The sequence below is a fragment of the Nyctereutes procyonoides genome, unplaced genomic scaffold, assembly GCF_905146905.1.
Source record: "Nyctereutes procyonoides isolate TBG_1078 unplaced genomic scaffold, NYPRO_anot_genome, whole genome shotgun sequence".
NCBI lineage: Eukaryota > Metazoa > Chordata > Mammalia > Carnivora > Canidae > Nyctereutes > Nyctereutes procyonoides.
The window spans coordinates 14,287,091-14,301,192 of NW_026575140.1; the positions used below are offsets into that span (position 1 = coordinate 14,287,091).

Sequence of the window (14,102 nt, forward strand, 5' to 3'; positions counted from 1 at the left end):
ACATGAGCAAGTCCTGATTATCATTTGAATTTCTAGACATCATGTGCTAAAAGTCAGTTTTCTAAAATGACTAATTTGAGTGAAATAAAACTTACTGGCTCAGAATTTAGTGTTTTTACAACTTTTTTCCAGCTTTCCAGTAAATTTGGCTGTCACAAAATTTGCAAATCAAATATACAAATCAAAATGCCCAAACAGAGAAAGGGTGTAAATATTTACTTTTCAATCCACTGAATTATTAAAGATTTCAGAAATGTTTGCACTGGCAATACAAGAAGTAGGCTGGAAAGTCAGTCTGCCAATTTGCTGTGAGGGAAAAACGGATCAACAAGCAAAGAACTAAAACCTCAGAGAACTGAGTGAGGTATGATTAATTTAGAGCCTCTCTGGGGAAATGAAGTGAAAAGCATTTTTTTCACAGTATCAAAAATCCAAAAACAAAGCCATAAATATACCTAGGAAATGTAGTTTACAAGTGATTAAGCTGTATAACTTTGGGGCAATTGGGTGTGTGTGTGTGTGTGTGTGTGTGTGTGTCTCAGCCAAGAGCTTGAGCTTTCTCTTTGAGAACTTCATTGAAAATACCTTACTTCAAAGAAAAGTGTGCCTTTATTTAGTCTGGCTCAAGTTCTTGCCTTGCCACTAGTTTGGCATATGAATTTACATAATCTTATTATATCTATATGGCTATAGATTTATTTCATTTCCTTATGCAGCACACATTTAATAAGTATCCACTGTACATTGGGCCATGTGCTAGACACTTAGGATCTATCAGTGAATAAAACAGGCAAAGACTCTTGGCTTCATTGAGCTTACATTCTAATAGGGCAAGGTAAAGGAGAAACAATAAATATAATAAATAGGAAAATCACATACTATGTGTAAAGATGTCAGTTTCTGTCAAAAAAAAATGAAAAAGTGGTTTTGGGTAAGACAAATAAGAACAGGATTGCTGGGTGGGAGGAATTGTAGCAAGGGAGTCAGGGGATACAGGCCTTTACAGGAAGGATCAGATCTGAGTGAAGACTTCAAAGTGGCAGGGTGTTATTAACCCAGTGTATCTCAAAGAAGAGCACTCCAGGGAGACAGGATCGCTTCACAGAGCAGGGGATGGGAGGTAGGAGAATGGCTGGTGTTTGCTCAGAGGACCTCGAAGAAGGCCCTTGCTGCTGAAGGGATGAAGAGGACCAGGCAGACATGTGTGGGAGTCATATATGGGGGCAGATCAAATAGGACTCTGTGGGCCATATAGTGATGACTTCGTCTTTCACTGTGCATACGATTGAGAGTTACTGCAGTGTTTTGAACACAGGGATTTTAAATCTGTTGCACGGGGAATGGAGTCTCAGTGAGCTAAGGCAGAAGCAGAGAGATTCTTCGGTGGCTTTTGCAAGAATGCAGGGTAAAATCCTGTGACTTGAGCCAAAGGAGTGCCGGTGAAGATGGGGAAATAGATTCTGGAGAGGCGAGCAGCACTAATAGCATTTTCTGTTAGTTTGGTAATATGGTAAAAAAGAGAGGAGTCAAAAATGACTTCTTTGTTGTTGCTGTTCTGAGAAACTAGAAGGATGGAATTGTCATAAACTGAGCCAGGGAAAGGTGGGAACAGAGTAGGATTAGGGGGAAGAACCAGGTTTTGGTTTAGAAAATGTTACAGATATCAAGGGGTGGGGGGAGTTGAATATACAAGTCTGAAATTCAGGAAAGAGGTGTGGGGTGGAGATATAAGCCAGGGAATTATTGGCACATGGGTAATATTTAAATCCAGGAGGCCAAGAGAGATTACAAATGGGTGCATGGAGACAGAAAAGAAACTGCAACGAACTGAGACCTGGACCATCTCAACCTGCAAAAGTGAGAAGAGGTAACGGAACCAGCAGTGGGGACTGAGGAAGAGCAACCACTAAGCTGGGAAGAAAATTAAGAGAAGGAGCTTTTGTGGAAGCTGAGTAAACAAAGTATACTGAAGCATTGGGAGGAGCCAAAATATTCAAATGTCTTCGGTAGGCCAGGTGGTAGGAAGGCTGAAATCCAAGCCTTTGATTTAGTAACATAGAGTTCTTTGGTCATCTCCATGAGAGCAGGTTCAGTTGAGTGGTACAAAGTGAAAGGCTCCTTGTAGTTGGCTTGAGCAAGAATGACATGAGAGAAATTGCAGAGTGTGAGTGTGGACATCTTACTCGAAGAATGACAATGTAAAAAGCAGGAAAAAAGTACAGTGGAGTCAAGAGAAGCTTTTTTTAAAAAAATGGGAAAAATAACAGCATGCTTGTACATCCAGGAGAATGATCCATTAAAGCATTAAAGAGAAAAAAAATAATGAAGCAGGAGAGAGAGGAGAATTGCTGAAGCAGTGGCCCCGAGCAGGCTCAGCACAAGTGAAGGCGTGACCTCCTGGCTCATAGAACTGGAAGGCACAGGGGATGGCCTGCAGGCACAGCTGGACTCAGGGGTGCTGACTGTGCCAGCAGAACTTGGTCTCACCTCATTTCCCACCTCTGCTTTGCTCTATATTGGCTTCACTCAGGAAAGCGTTCCACAAATATAGCTTCTGCAGTTTGATGCCTGAATCCTATTCTTTCAGCTTTCTCAGCAGAAAAAAAGGGTCTCTTCTTCAATAATTCCAACAGAATACTGGATTGCTCCACCGGCCTGGCTCAGGTGATCATCCCTGTGAGAGTCCCTGGGACCAGGGAAGGCAATGCCAAGATTCCAGAGTGTTCTGTGGTAAAAGACCTGCAATTTGCACAGCATCGATAGTGTCGTGTTTTTTTTCTCGGCAGAAGAAACAATACTGGTAATGACACAAAGTTGTTAAGAGTCCTAATTGGTGGCCCGGGAACACTGCAAACCATTTAAGGGAGGCAAACAAATATTGGCACACTGTTCCTTTTGTTTCCTTACATTATTGTAATTTAATGTCGGGATCAAAATGATTGGGCAAACTTAGACTCTTGGGGGAAATCTAGTTGGAAAAAAGTAATTATCTTAGAGGGAAACTTTCTTATGACAATTTTAATTAAGCCAATCATGTCTTAAAATGTAGATGGCCTAATGGTATGTCATTCAACTATGTGCACTGTGCTTTGCATCCTTGAACATTTGTGTGTCCTTCTACACTTTAAATACTGGGAAAGAAGGATGACTCCTTCTTTCCAAGCAGTTTGTACCTTTACAAAGTTAACAAACTCTATAACACATCATCTCACTGATAACCATTAGGAATGGCAATCATGCCATTTTTAATATCAGTAGGGGATAAAGGTGATTTTTTTTCTCTATTTTAAGGCTTCAACCTAGAGTATTATTTTCTTCAATTTTTCTTTCACTTTCTTGAAATTATAAGATGTATCTTCATGAGCAGAACTAAATATTATTGATAGCTGGCAAATGGGATTTATGAATCTTAAATATAATTCAACCAGTCAGTTATTAAATATTAAATATTGAATAAATTATTTGGATATATTCTTGGAATAAAATTAACCACTATGGACAATTATAGTTGTATAATTATTTTAGGGGTAAAAACCTGAAAAGGAAGTGACTTTTTCTTTATTTTAAAGATTTTATTGGGATCCCTGCGTGGCACAGCAGTTTAGCGCCTGCCTTTGGCCCAGAGCGCGATCCTGGAGACCCAGGATCGAATCCCACGTCAGGCTCCCGGTGCATGGAGCCTGCTTCTCCCTCTGCCTGTGTCTCTGCCTCTCTCTCTCTCTGTGACTATCATAAATAAATAAAAATTAAAAAAAAAACTTTAAAAAAAATAAATAAAGATTTTATTTATTTATTCATGAGAGACACAGAAAGGGAAAGGCAGAGACATAGGCGGAGGGAGAAGCAGGCTCCCTGTGGCAAACATGATGCAGGACTTGATCCCAGGACCCCGGGATCACTACCTGAGCCGAAGGCAAATGCTCAACCGTTGAGCCACCCAGGCATCCCAGGAAGTGACTTTTAAAATGAGATCCTCACAGAGATTTACATTATTTCTAAAATAAGTAATTTCTTACCTACACTAAAATAATTTTTATAACATCAGGAAAATTTAATTTGCATAATATTAGGAAAACTTACTTAGCTTCTGTAAATCTTTTTTCAAAGTTTTATTTGAAAAGAAGAGATGTTAGAACATTTCATTTCACTAGATAATTTTAGTAATTAAGCTTAATATGATGCATAAAATTTCTAGTAGAGTGTTTAATACACAATAGGCACTAGACAATTTGTAGTTTGCTTTTCTTTCCTTATGATTCACAGCAACATATTTTAGAGAAGCAGGTTCCCCGGGAAACTGATGTTTAAAAGTGGTAGGCAACAGATACAAGAGATGCTGTATTTGTAGTCATTTGGGAACTAAATATTTTTAAAGCTGAATTTAGTGCTGTGATCATAAATCTTTATTAGGAGTCAATAGTAGTAATAATTGTTTTATAATTTAAAAAGTAACAACTACCATGTATCCACATGTTTGCTTTGTGTGAGAGAAATCAATAGGCACTATAATATGTTTTTTTTAAATTAATTCTTAGAGCAGTACTACAACATTTAATTTAAAAGTCTCATCAATGGGGAGGATTTTCAGTTTTAAATGTGAGGTTTCAGGCTGTGATATGAAGAGTAAGCAAATGTTTTTGTTTGGATAGACTTATGACACTTTATTATGCCAAGTCTCAGTGATAAGGCCACAGCTGGAGAAAAAGGAGGGTGAAATAGGAAGAAAATGAGCCGAGCGGACAGGACTCTTGTTTTTGTTTTGTGGGTTAAGTGTCAACCATTGAATAGATGGGGTTATGAAGAGATGGTCTTTGGTCTGTAGGTGTTGGTCTACTGCAATGGTGAACATACGGGCATATTCAAAACATCATTAAGGGCAGCCCGGGTGGCTCAGCGGTTTAGCGCCGCCTTCAGCCGGGGGTGTGATCCTGGAGACCCGGGATCGAGTCCCACGTCGGGCTCCCTGCATGGAGCCTGCTTCTCCTTCTGCCTGTGTCTCTGCCTCTCTGTCTCTCTCTCTCTCTGTTGCTCGAGAATAAATAAATATAAAAAAATCATTAAGGACAAATAATACTTGATGGACAGCTAAGAGATTCGGTTAATAAACAAAATAAGGAATTCTTTTATTTTATAGTGATTTAGAGTTCACGGTTGGCTGGAGTTAGTTCTCATTTTTTTTCTTCTGCAAAAAGTAAATATGAAAACAGCATGGCTCCAGAAAGCTAGGTGCTTTGGTGATGGCCATAGGGCTGGTTAATCTAACGTCAGCTTTCATTTCCTCTCACTCCTGTTCCTGCTTGTCCCCACAGACTACCACTACCAGAGTTGCCGTGTTCTGCCCATTTCTGTATCTATATCTATATACCTGTACCTTTACCTCTAAGTTTGCATCTTCCACATTACTCTTTAGCGTTTGTTTTAAAATTAGAACAAGCATAACACTCCATCACATACTTAGACCACGTGCATCTGCAGAGCCGAACAGCTTAAAACCCTGTGGGGAATCTCTGGATTCCCTGTGGCCAATTTAACGTGGTAAAGCCCAGGAGCATCTGAATTTCCATTACTCTATTGGTGTACCTCGTTAATGATATAGCTTAATTTGCATATCAGTAGTACCTTTTCACCACAGGTGAGAAATTGAAATGTTCAAGGTCAATTAACTGCGAATGTTTCAAGTGGGGTAGTGCAGCTGTAACAGTGCACGGTGCTGGGAAGAGGGAGCGGTCAGTGAGAGGTGCCTCTTTCTCCTGATGAGAATTGATGATCCAATTTTAACTCACCAGAGTCATGCTGATTCTTTTTTTCCTCACTGTGCTCCTCTCATGTGTTCACTTTTTAAATACTGGTCTATCAAGGAGTGTCAAAATGCTAGAGAAAGATTATGAAATTCTATATTAAAAAGTTTATAGACCATTGAAATTAACTAGAAAGAGCAAGACACAAAACAATCAGCATTTTCCCAGAGTTATAAGCTGATAGAGAAAAAATTCCTAACGTTGAAATGTCAGGTTAAGATGGTGACCGGCTGAGGGCACTTCATTCACTCTTTTCCAACTTTTCTATGTTAAAAAAATATTAAGGGCAGCCTGGGTGGCACAGCGGTTTAGTGCCGCCTGCAGCCCAGGGCCTTATCCTGGAGACTGGGGATCAAGTCCCACATCGGGCTCCCTGCATGGAGCCTGCTTCTCCCTCTGCCTGTGTCTCTGCCTCTCTCTCTCTCTCTCTCTCTCTCTCTGTCTCTCATGAATAAATAAAATCTTTAAAAAAATAAAAATAAAAAATAATAAAAATCCAAAGAGATAGGCAGTGGTAGCAGTAAGAGGCCTGAGGATGCGTGGTTAACATCAGACAGACCTCAGGAGACTGTCAACTTCGAAACTTGGGTAGATCCTGAGGATGAATAGTAAAATTAGAGAGGACAGTAGAGGGAAATAGTTACCCATTCACCACTTTCCTCCTGTGTCCGTACTTCAGAGACATGGTCTTTGTTAACTTGAAGGAGGAGAGTTGGCTCTTCTACTACCTGATACCTAATTCTAGGGGTCCCCTACCTATATCAGCAGCATCTTTTCTACATCCATTGGGAATTCCTGATTCCATTTATCATAACGATCTGAGAGGCACTGTTGATCCTGGTTAAGAGCACTGTGCCTCTTCCTGCTCTGCAGACTACAGCAAGGTGTTTAGACTCTCTGTGTAACTTATCCTCTATTCAGTAGGCTGCTTTGAGAATCGAATACCAATGCCTTCACACCGTGCCTGACACAAAGTACTTACTGGCTCAATAAATATTGAGTAATACCACAGTAGAGTAAGTAGAGGAGGTAGGATGGAGTTCCATTACATCCTGAGAAGTGGAATAGGAAGGAAAATTTGGGTTAGCTTTAAAAATAATGGTATGGGAGCAGTTTCCACTGAGGGTTCAGGAATTTCCTGAGCTGTTTGTGGCAAGGCACTATTTAAGGTGGTCTTCATATCATTCAAGAACAGATTATTCTCTTCCATGTAGATAACAGGCCTCAAGAGGAGGGGATGTCCCTTATGGACACCAGAACTGTGCTGGATAAATGACACCAAGAACCAAACATGCAGCCAGAGACCATGTCTACCAAAAAGCCCTCCTGCTCAGAATATGAGAATATTGTCTTCTAACCTAAACATTGTAGATGGTGTTGGTGAGCAAGAGAACTCTACCTATCCAGGTCACTGGCCAAAAATTGTAGTATGTATAAATATTCTAGATCAAAAAGAGAGTATTATACTTTTGATGTATGGAGTGGAAGACGCTTTTTGAACAATGACTTATTTCAAGAAAAAAGGACATTTGAGGGGGGATAAAAGGGCCTTGTTATAAAGACAATGTAGTGAGTAACTTGGGAATCATGCACTAACATAAGAAGGAGTTAGTACCGTGCTTCAACCATAGTCACCCTGGGGCCGGGTACCAGACAGTTAGGGACAAGCCCTGAGCTCTGGAGCCCCTTTGCATTAGTCCACAGGGAGCCCACAGAGCCTCACTAACTGTGCCCCACTTGCCATGTATAAGCTGACCCCGTAGCTCTGAGTTGTGCTCATTCTTTCTGAGGGTGCTTATCACACTGTGTGCCCCTGCCTGGCAGGCTTCTCTTTGGAGCTGTTGAAGACTTCTGCTTTTCCTCTGTCAGAGACTCATTGTGTTGTATCTGCCATCAAAAGAATTTTGAAGTCTTATAAACAGTTGTTAACACAGATTTGTCCTTTTAGGTTCCATGGTGGTACGTACCACACAATAATAGCAAACATTTATTTGGCATCTCTTTGCATTAGGGCATGTACTCAGTGAATGTACTCAGTGAAACAGGGCATGTACTCAGTGAAACAGGTCATGAATGTCAATAATGCTTGAATAAAAATAGTTAGTAAATTAATGTAATCTTCTATTTAAATGTTAGACCTTATATCCGAGCCTCAAGGTAGATGACAAAATGAAAGAAAGAAGACATGTGCTAATATTCTTATTTGGGGTTTTATGTAATAGATGTTGTATTTTAATAAATAGTGAATATTAGGTAATTATGGATTTAAGAAGGTATTAAGCCCTATTTCATATATATATATGCGTATATATACATGATTTATATATAAACCATTCTCTATTATCAATGTCAATATTACTTAAAATAAATACATTTCCCAGATTAAGGCCTTATTGTACTAAACTGAAAGACATGCAGTAGTTACATCTCTAATATTCTGGTGTGCAGTGAATAAAAAAAATATAAGTCCTGCTCTACCTATACATCCTTGAATATACAATAGATTCTCATTTTTCACTCCTGAGTGCTTAGGCACACTTTACTTTATGACCTTTTCCCTGACGGTGCCTCCCCCACCTCTCACCCACCACCCGCTTCCCTAGACAGGATAGAACCAGTGGCATATTGGTGAATTGCCTGGGGTGAGAGTGGTTGCTTATTTGTAGTTTGCCAATTTCTGTATTTTAAATATTCCCACCACAGCCAGTTGTGAACCTGGCTATATTTAACAATCAGCTTGCAAAATTCCTGAAAATTTAATTGCTTCTCATACACTGTTGCCAGCCAGCTCCAGCCTTCTACTGGATAGAACTCTCTTCCATCATTTATTGTATTATTGTTCCCTGCACCTGTCTCACCATTAACATTGGTGCTTCACGCATGCTTTTTTTCAACGTCTGTTCCGTCCATAAGGCTGTAAACACAGCAAGGATGGGGACTATGCCTTGACCATCTGTATTCTCAGGCTTTTAATGCTGTATTTCTTTATTCAGGAAGTTTGAACATGATCAGATGCCAAAGGTAGTTTTCTAGTTCTACCCCATTGTGAGCTATGATTGAAGGTGAAATCATTACCTAATCATGTATGGGCAGTAAACCTGCTAGTTCCAAGTGTAGATGTGAATGTCCACCTGTCAAATTAAGCGTTTTAAAATTCAGTAAGATCCTTGGTTCTCCCCAGTGTCAGGAAGTCTAAGTACCTACAAATGAATATAATTAACACAGGTTTCATCTATTCATACTAAATTCTTGTTTTTCTATATTATTCTATGTTATGAGAAGTTTCATATTTTGGAAATCTGAATTTATTAAATTCCATACAGGAGTACAGTTTTACTGGTTTTTCTAGTCCACTAACAGATTTTTAACTAATCTTTTGCCCATTTTTTTGTTTCTATTTGCATAAAAGGGGCTGGTGGCTGGTCTCCACTTGTATCAAACAAATACCAGTGGTTGCAGATTGACCTTGGAGAGAGAATGGAGACTACGGCTGTGGCCACCCAGGGGGGATATGGAAGCTCCAACTGGGTGACCAGCTACCTTCTGATGTTCAGTGACAGTGGCAGGAACTGGAAACAGTATCGACAAGAAGACAGCATCTGGGTACGTTTCCTTGACAAAATACATAGTCTCTTAGGGAAAGAAGTAGGGTCCTCTCTACATGTTGTTAACAAATCTTCTAAACTAAGTTGAGAAATGGAATTTTTGAAATTACTTAGAAAATATTTTTCAAGAAAAAATACATTAATATTCATTTCTAATACATTTCGTGCTATAACTTATGAAAGTACTAAAGGTAAATTTATCTCAGAGGCCTCAGAAATTGGAAAAAAAATATTTTTCCACTACATAGAGTGGAAATCTAAGAAATAAAGAAAACTTATAAAAAAATTTTTTAAGCTTTGTCCAGTAACACAGTGGTTTTGCATTGTTTTTATTTAAATCTTGGTTAAAAGAATTTGCTCCTTTCATTTCCTCTGATGACTCAGAGATTTCTGAACATCTCCCTCTCTTTAGTATATACAGGGTTTGTATATATAATATTTGGAATATTTATATGTGATACACACATATGTATGATTTGTATATAAACCATTCTTTATTCTTTTAAAAGTGTGTAAGTGGTGTAAAATGTAGTGTATTATGGGTAGGGGCATAGCTCCTATAAGAGACTGACAAGGAGGCAGTTTTTAATCAAGTGAGTGGTATTTGTAGGTGGCTGATTGTATATAAACACCTGGTGGAAGAGGGAAGCAATAGGCAGTTTGCTTTGTGGTGAAGAAAGGACTTCTTTGCTAGTAGAAGGGTATTGGTTTGGATCCTCTGTGGGCTGGGGACAACATACTGCAGTAAAAGAACTTTTTTTTTTTTTTTTCCTCTGGCTGAGCTGCTGGAACCAGAGAAAATGAGTAACTTAATGAAGCATCATTCTTAGCACACAGATAATTTGGAAGCCTATTTGGGCACATAATGATAATTTTCTTTGATCAGTCAATTGCCTCTCTTTTGAAAGTTCCTAGAACTCAGTTATACATTATCAACTCATGGAAGAAATGGACTGTGATTCACTCACCTTTGTATCTCTAAAGCACTTGGTGACCATTCAACGCATGTTTATTGATGTAAATTGAATTGAGAAGAAGTAGCCCTGCTCTTTCTCTAGAGAGAACAACAGTCAGGATAGAAGATGTTGCCTATAAGCATTTTTAAGAAAAGCTGCCTTTAAAATCCAAAGCAAGCTGAAGTGTAGAAGAACAAGGAAAAACTGGGTATTATGGTTGAATTAATTTCATGAGAACCATTCAAACTAGGGGTAAAATAAACAGTGATTATGAACCAATAACAATGAAAGCTTAATGAGGTGTTTATTTTAACTAGGTGTTTAGATTATCTTTTACTCTTTTTTCTAAATTAAGCATTGGATTTTAAACTAGATAAGTAGAGGCTAATTCATGCTAATATTTAGCTGTGTTAAGTAAAGCATATGTTTTTGGCATTTCTTAAAATGATGGATGAACCATGAAAATTGTTTCTCTGTTAATTAAACTGGGGAAAGACAAACCTAGACCATGCCATTTGCCTTTTTTTTGCTTAGTCATATTAAAGGTGAGGTGCTCAGTTACTGGAGCACCTGAGTGGCTCAGTCAGTTAAGGGTCTGACTCTTGGTTTAGGCTCAGGACATGATCTCATGGGTCATGCACTTAGTGAGAGTCTGCTTGAGATTCTTTCCCTCTGCTCCTCCCCCTGCTAACATACATGCATGCTTTCTCTCTCTCTCTCTCTCTCTTTTTTAAAGATTTTATTTATTTACTCGTGAGAGACACAGAGAGAGAGAGAGGCAGAAACAGAGGCAGAGGGAGAGGGAGAAGCAGGCTTACTGCGGGGAGCCCGATGTGGGACTCGATCCTGGGACCTGGGTATCACCACCTGAGCCAAAGGCAGACGCTCAACCACCCAGCCACCCAGGTGCCCCTGTCTCTCTCTTTCAAATAAATGAACACATTTTTAGAAAAGGTGAGGTAGCATGAAATAGATGCATAATGATATCCTTAACTAATCCAAACCAATCAACATAAAGACAGATGGCATCTATCACAATTCATTGTCAAGGTAATACTATCTTTTAGATTATGGTATAATTTGTTGGTGTACTCACTGTGCTCCTCTCTTGAATGTTGAACACCCTAAAAATAGAGGCTGTGGCTTCCAACCTTTCATTTCAGCATCCCAAATCTTTAGAGTTCCTGGCATGTTAAACCATAAGAGACACTTAACTATAGGAAATAAACTGTGGGTTGCTGGAGGGGAAGTGGTTTGGGGGATGGGGTAACTAACTGGGTGATGGGCATTAAGGAGGGCATGTGATGTAATGAGCATTCAGTACCTAGTGTGGCACATGGTTTTTGTTGAGTGTATTACAGAAAAAAAAAACAAAACAAAACAATGAATGAATAAGTAAATTTGAATACATTATTGATCTCCTAATCTGGGTCTAACTTTATAAAAAAAGTTCTGGGAGGTATAAAAAGAACTCAGGTTAATGTCCTCAATGAGATAAAACACATTGAAACAAACCAAAAAATGATTCACAGAAGCATGCAAATATGGGGTACAGACTTCTAGAGATTTGGAAATTGGTGAACTATACTGATCATTTGACTGACTTTGTTAAAAAGGCTGGGCTCACATGGGTATTGAAAAAAGCATGATGACTTAGATTATGGAAGGATTAAGGAAGCTGAATGATACTTTTGGATATGATAAAGAAAATTGATGGATAACTTTGAATGTCAAGATCAAAATTAATATTCTACAGCAGGCAGCATGCGTACACATAAGACAGATGAAGTTATGGTGTAGCTAAAACAACCCAAATCTCATACCACACACACATCCTCATGCTGTTTATCCCAGGAAGGCTGCAGAGTTCTATTTTACTCCAGTTACTCAGGTGCCACTCTAAGGGAAGCTCCCTTTCTGTGAATCCACAATTGCCAAAGCAGAAAAAAATGAAACATGGTGAATTGTACCCAGTTCTTGACATTTCACCTGGAATAACACAGATCACTTCAATTTGGGTTGTTTGTTTAGTCAAAGTATAATTTTTAATTGATGTACATAGTAAGGAATTTAACCCTTTGTTGTATTTTACAAATATATAATTCCCAAATTCTTTTTCTTTACTTGGTATGTTTTTGCCCCTTTTTAAAAAGGAACTCTGGGTTGTATACAGACAATACAAAACATGCCAATTTTCTTTAAGAGCTTCACATTCTGCTCCAGATGATAGAAATAAATCCATGAAAGAGAGTTAGGAAACACATAAACCATTATACAAGTGTGTGATGGAAAGAGAAAGAAAAGACAATTGTGAATTTAGAAACAAATAAAATAAAACCCATCAACACGGATTGAAATGCTGCTGTGAGGATCTTCACTCTCCCTTCATTTGATCCTGCCTTGAGCACTGGGGAAAACAATGACTTCTGTGTACCTGAAACAATTAATAAAATGCCGTGATTCTTCTTAAAAATAATCTTTAAAAAGAAAGGCGGGATCCCTGGGTGGCGCAGTGGTTTGGCGCCTGTCTTTGGCCCAGGGCGCGATCCTGGGGACCCAGGATCGAATCCCACGTCTGGCTCCCGGTGCATGGAGCCTGCTTCTCCCTCTGCCTGTGTCTCTGCCTCTCTCTCTCTCTCTCTCTCTCTCTCTCTCTCTCTCTGTGACTGTCATAAATAAATAAAAAAAATTAAAAAAAAAAGAAAAAAAATTTAAAAAAAAAAGAAAAAAAAAAGAAAGGCAAAATATTTTATTTATTATCTATACAGGTCACACACATATTTAATTGAGCTGTAAACTTGACAGGTATATGATATTTTGTACAATTATGCATTAAAACATTTCTTTAGAAAAGATTTATAGTCCAAGCTCATAAATGTAATTTATACAAAGTACTCTAGTAGATGGCATATAAATATTTCACAAAAAATTAGAAGATGCAAGGCACTAAAATTGTTCCTTTCAAATTGAAGATAAAATAAAATCCCTCAACATCTATGATCAAAAGACTTTTCAGCCAGTTTATTGTAAGTGATTGAAAAAGTAAATGTAAGGTGTAATTTTCACTCATTTAAGAACAATTGCTGAATATCATGAAAGTAACATCTTAGAGACTATTTTAAATAGATTGTGCAGGAACTTTATAGCTAAATTATTTAAATTGTCTCTGATATATGCCCAAGATTCTTTTATACTGCAGACTATATAGACAAGGAAGGGGATGTTACAGTTTAATGAATTATTTAGGTAAATATGATTGTTATACATAGAATAGTTTGCTTTTTGTTTTTTTATGGATTTCATCCAAACAAAAAACCTGTAGTGTATTTCTAAGGTTAGTGTAGTTTTATCTTGTTTTTTAATTAGAAGTGTTTAATGTCATGATTCTGGGTTTGGCTTATGAAAAACCCAGGGTCTGTGTGACACAGCATATTTAATTGGGTAGAAGTATCGCCTGTCACAAAATATTCACACCATTATCAACTGTGAATGATTGAGTTGTCAACTGTCAAAGCCAGACAAGACAGAAACACTCCCTGCAAAGATTTTAACGTGTATTTGTTTCAAATCAAATAAATATGTGACCGGGGACGCTTAACAGAAAACCCGAGGAGGCAGGAATGCATGTGGGAGAGGTGCTATAAGCTTGGTAGACTCCCTGCCTTGCAAGGCACAGCTTTTCTAGCCCTTTCCCTCTGTCAAGCCCTTATTCTAGTGACTTGAGCCTGCAAAAATCATTTGTG

At 38.4% G+C, this 14,102-nt stretch overlaps 1 protein-coding gene across 1 annotated transcript in view; it reads left to right on the top strand.

The window, feature by feature from the left end:
- CNTNAP4 (contactin associated protein family member 4) overlaps positions 1 to 14,102 on the top strand; it is a 247,457-nt gene that overhangs the window by 63,239 nt on the left and 170,116 nt on the right. The window contains 1 exon segment of the mRNA XM_055304701.1: positions 9,208 to 9,401. Within this exon segment, the coding sequence (XP_055160676.1) occupies positions 9,208 to 9,401 (194 nt within the window).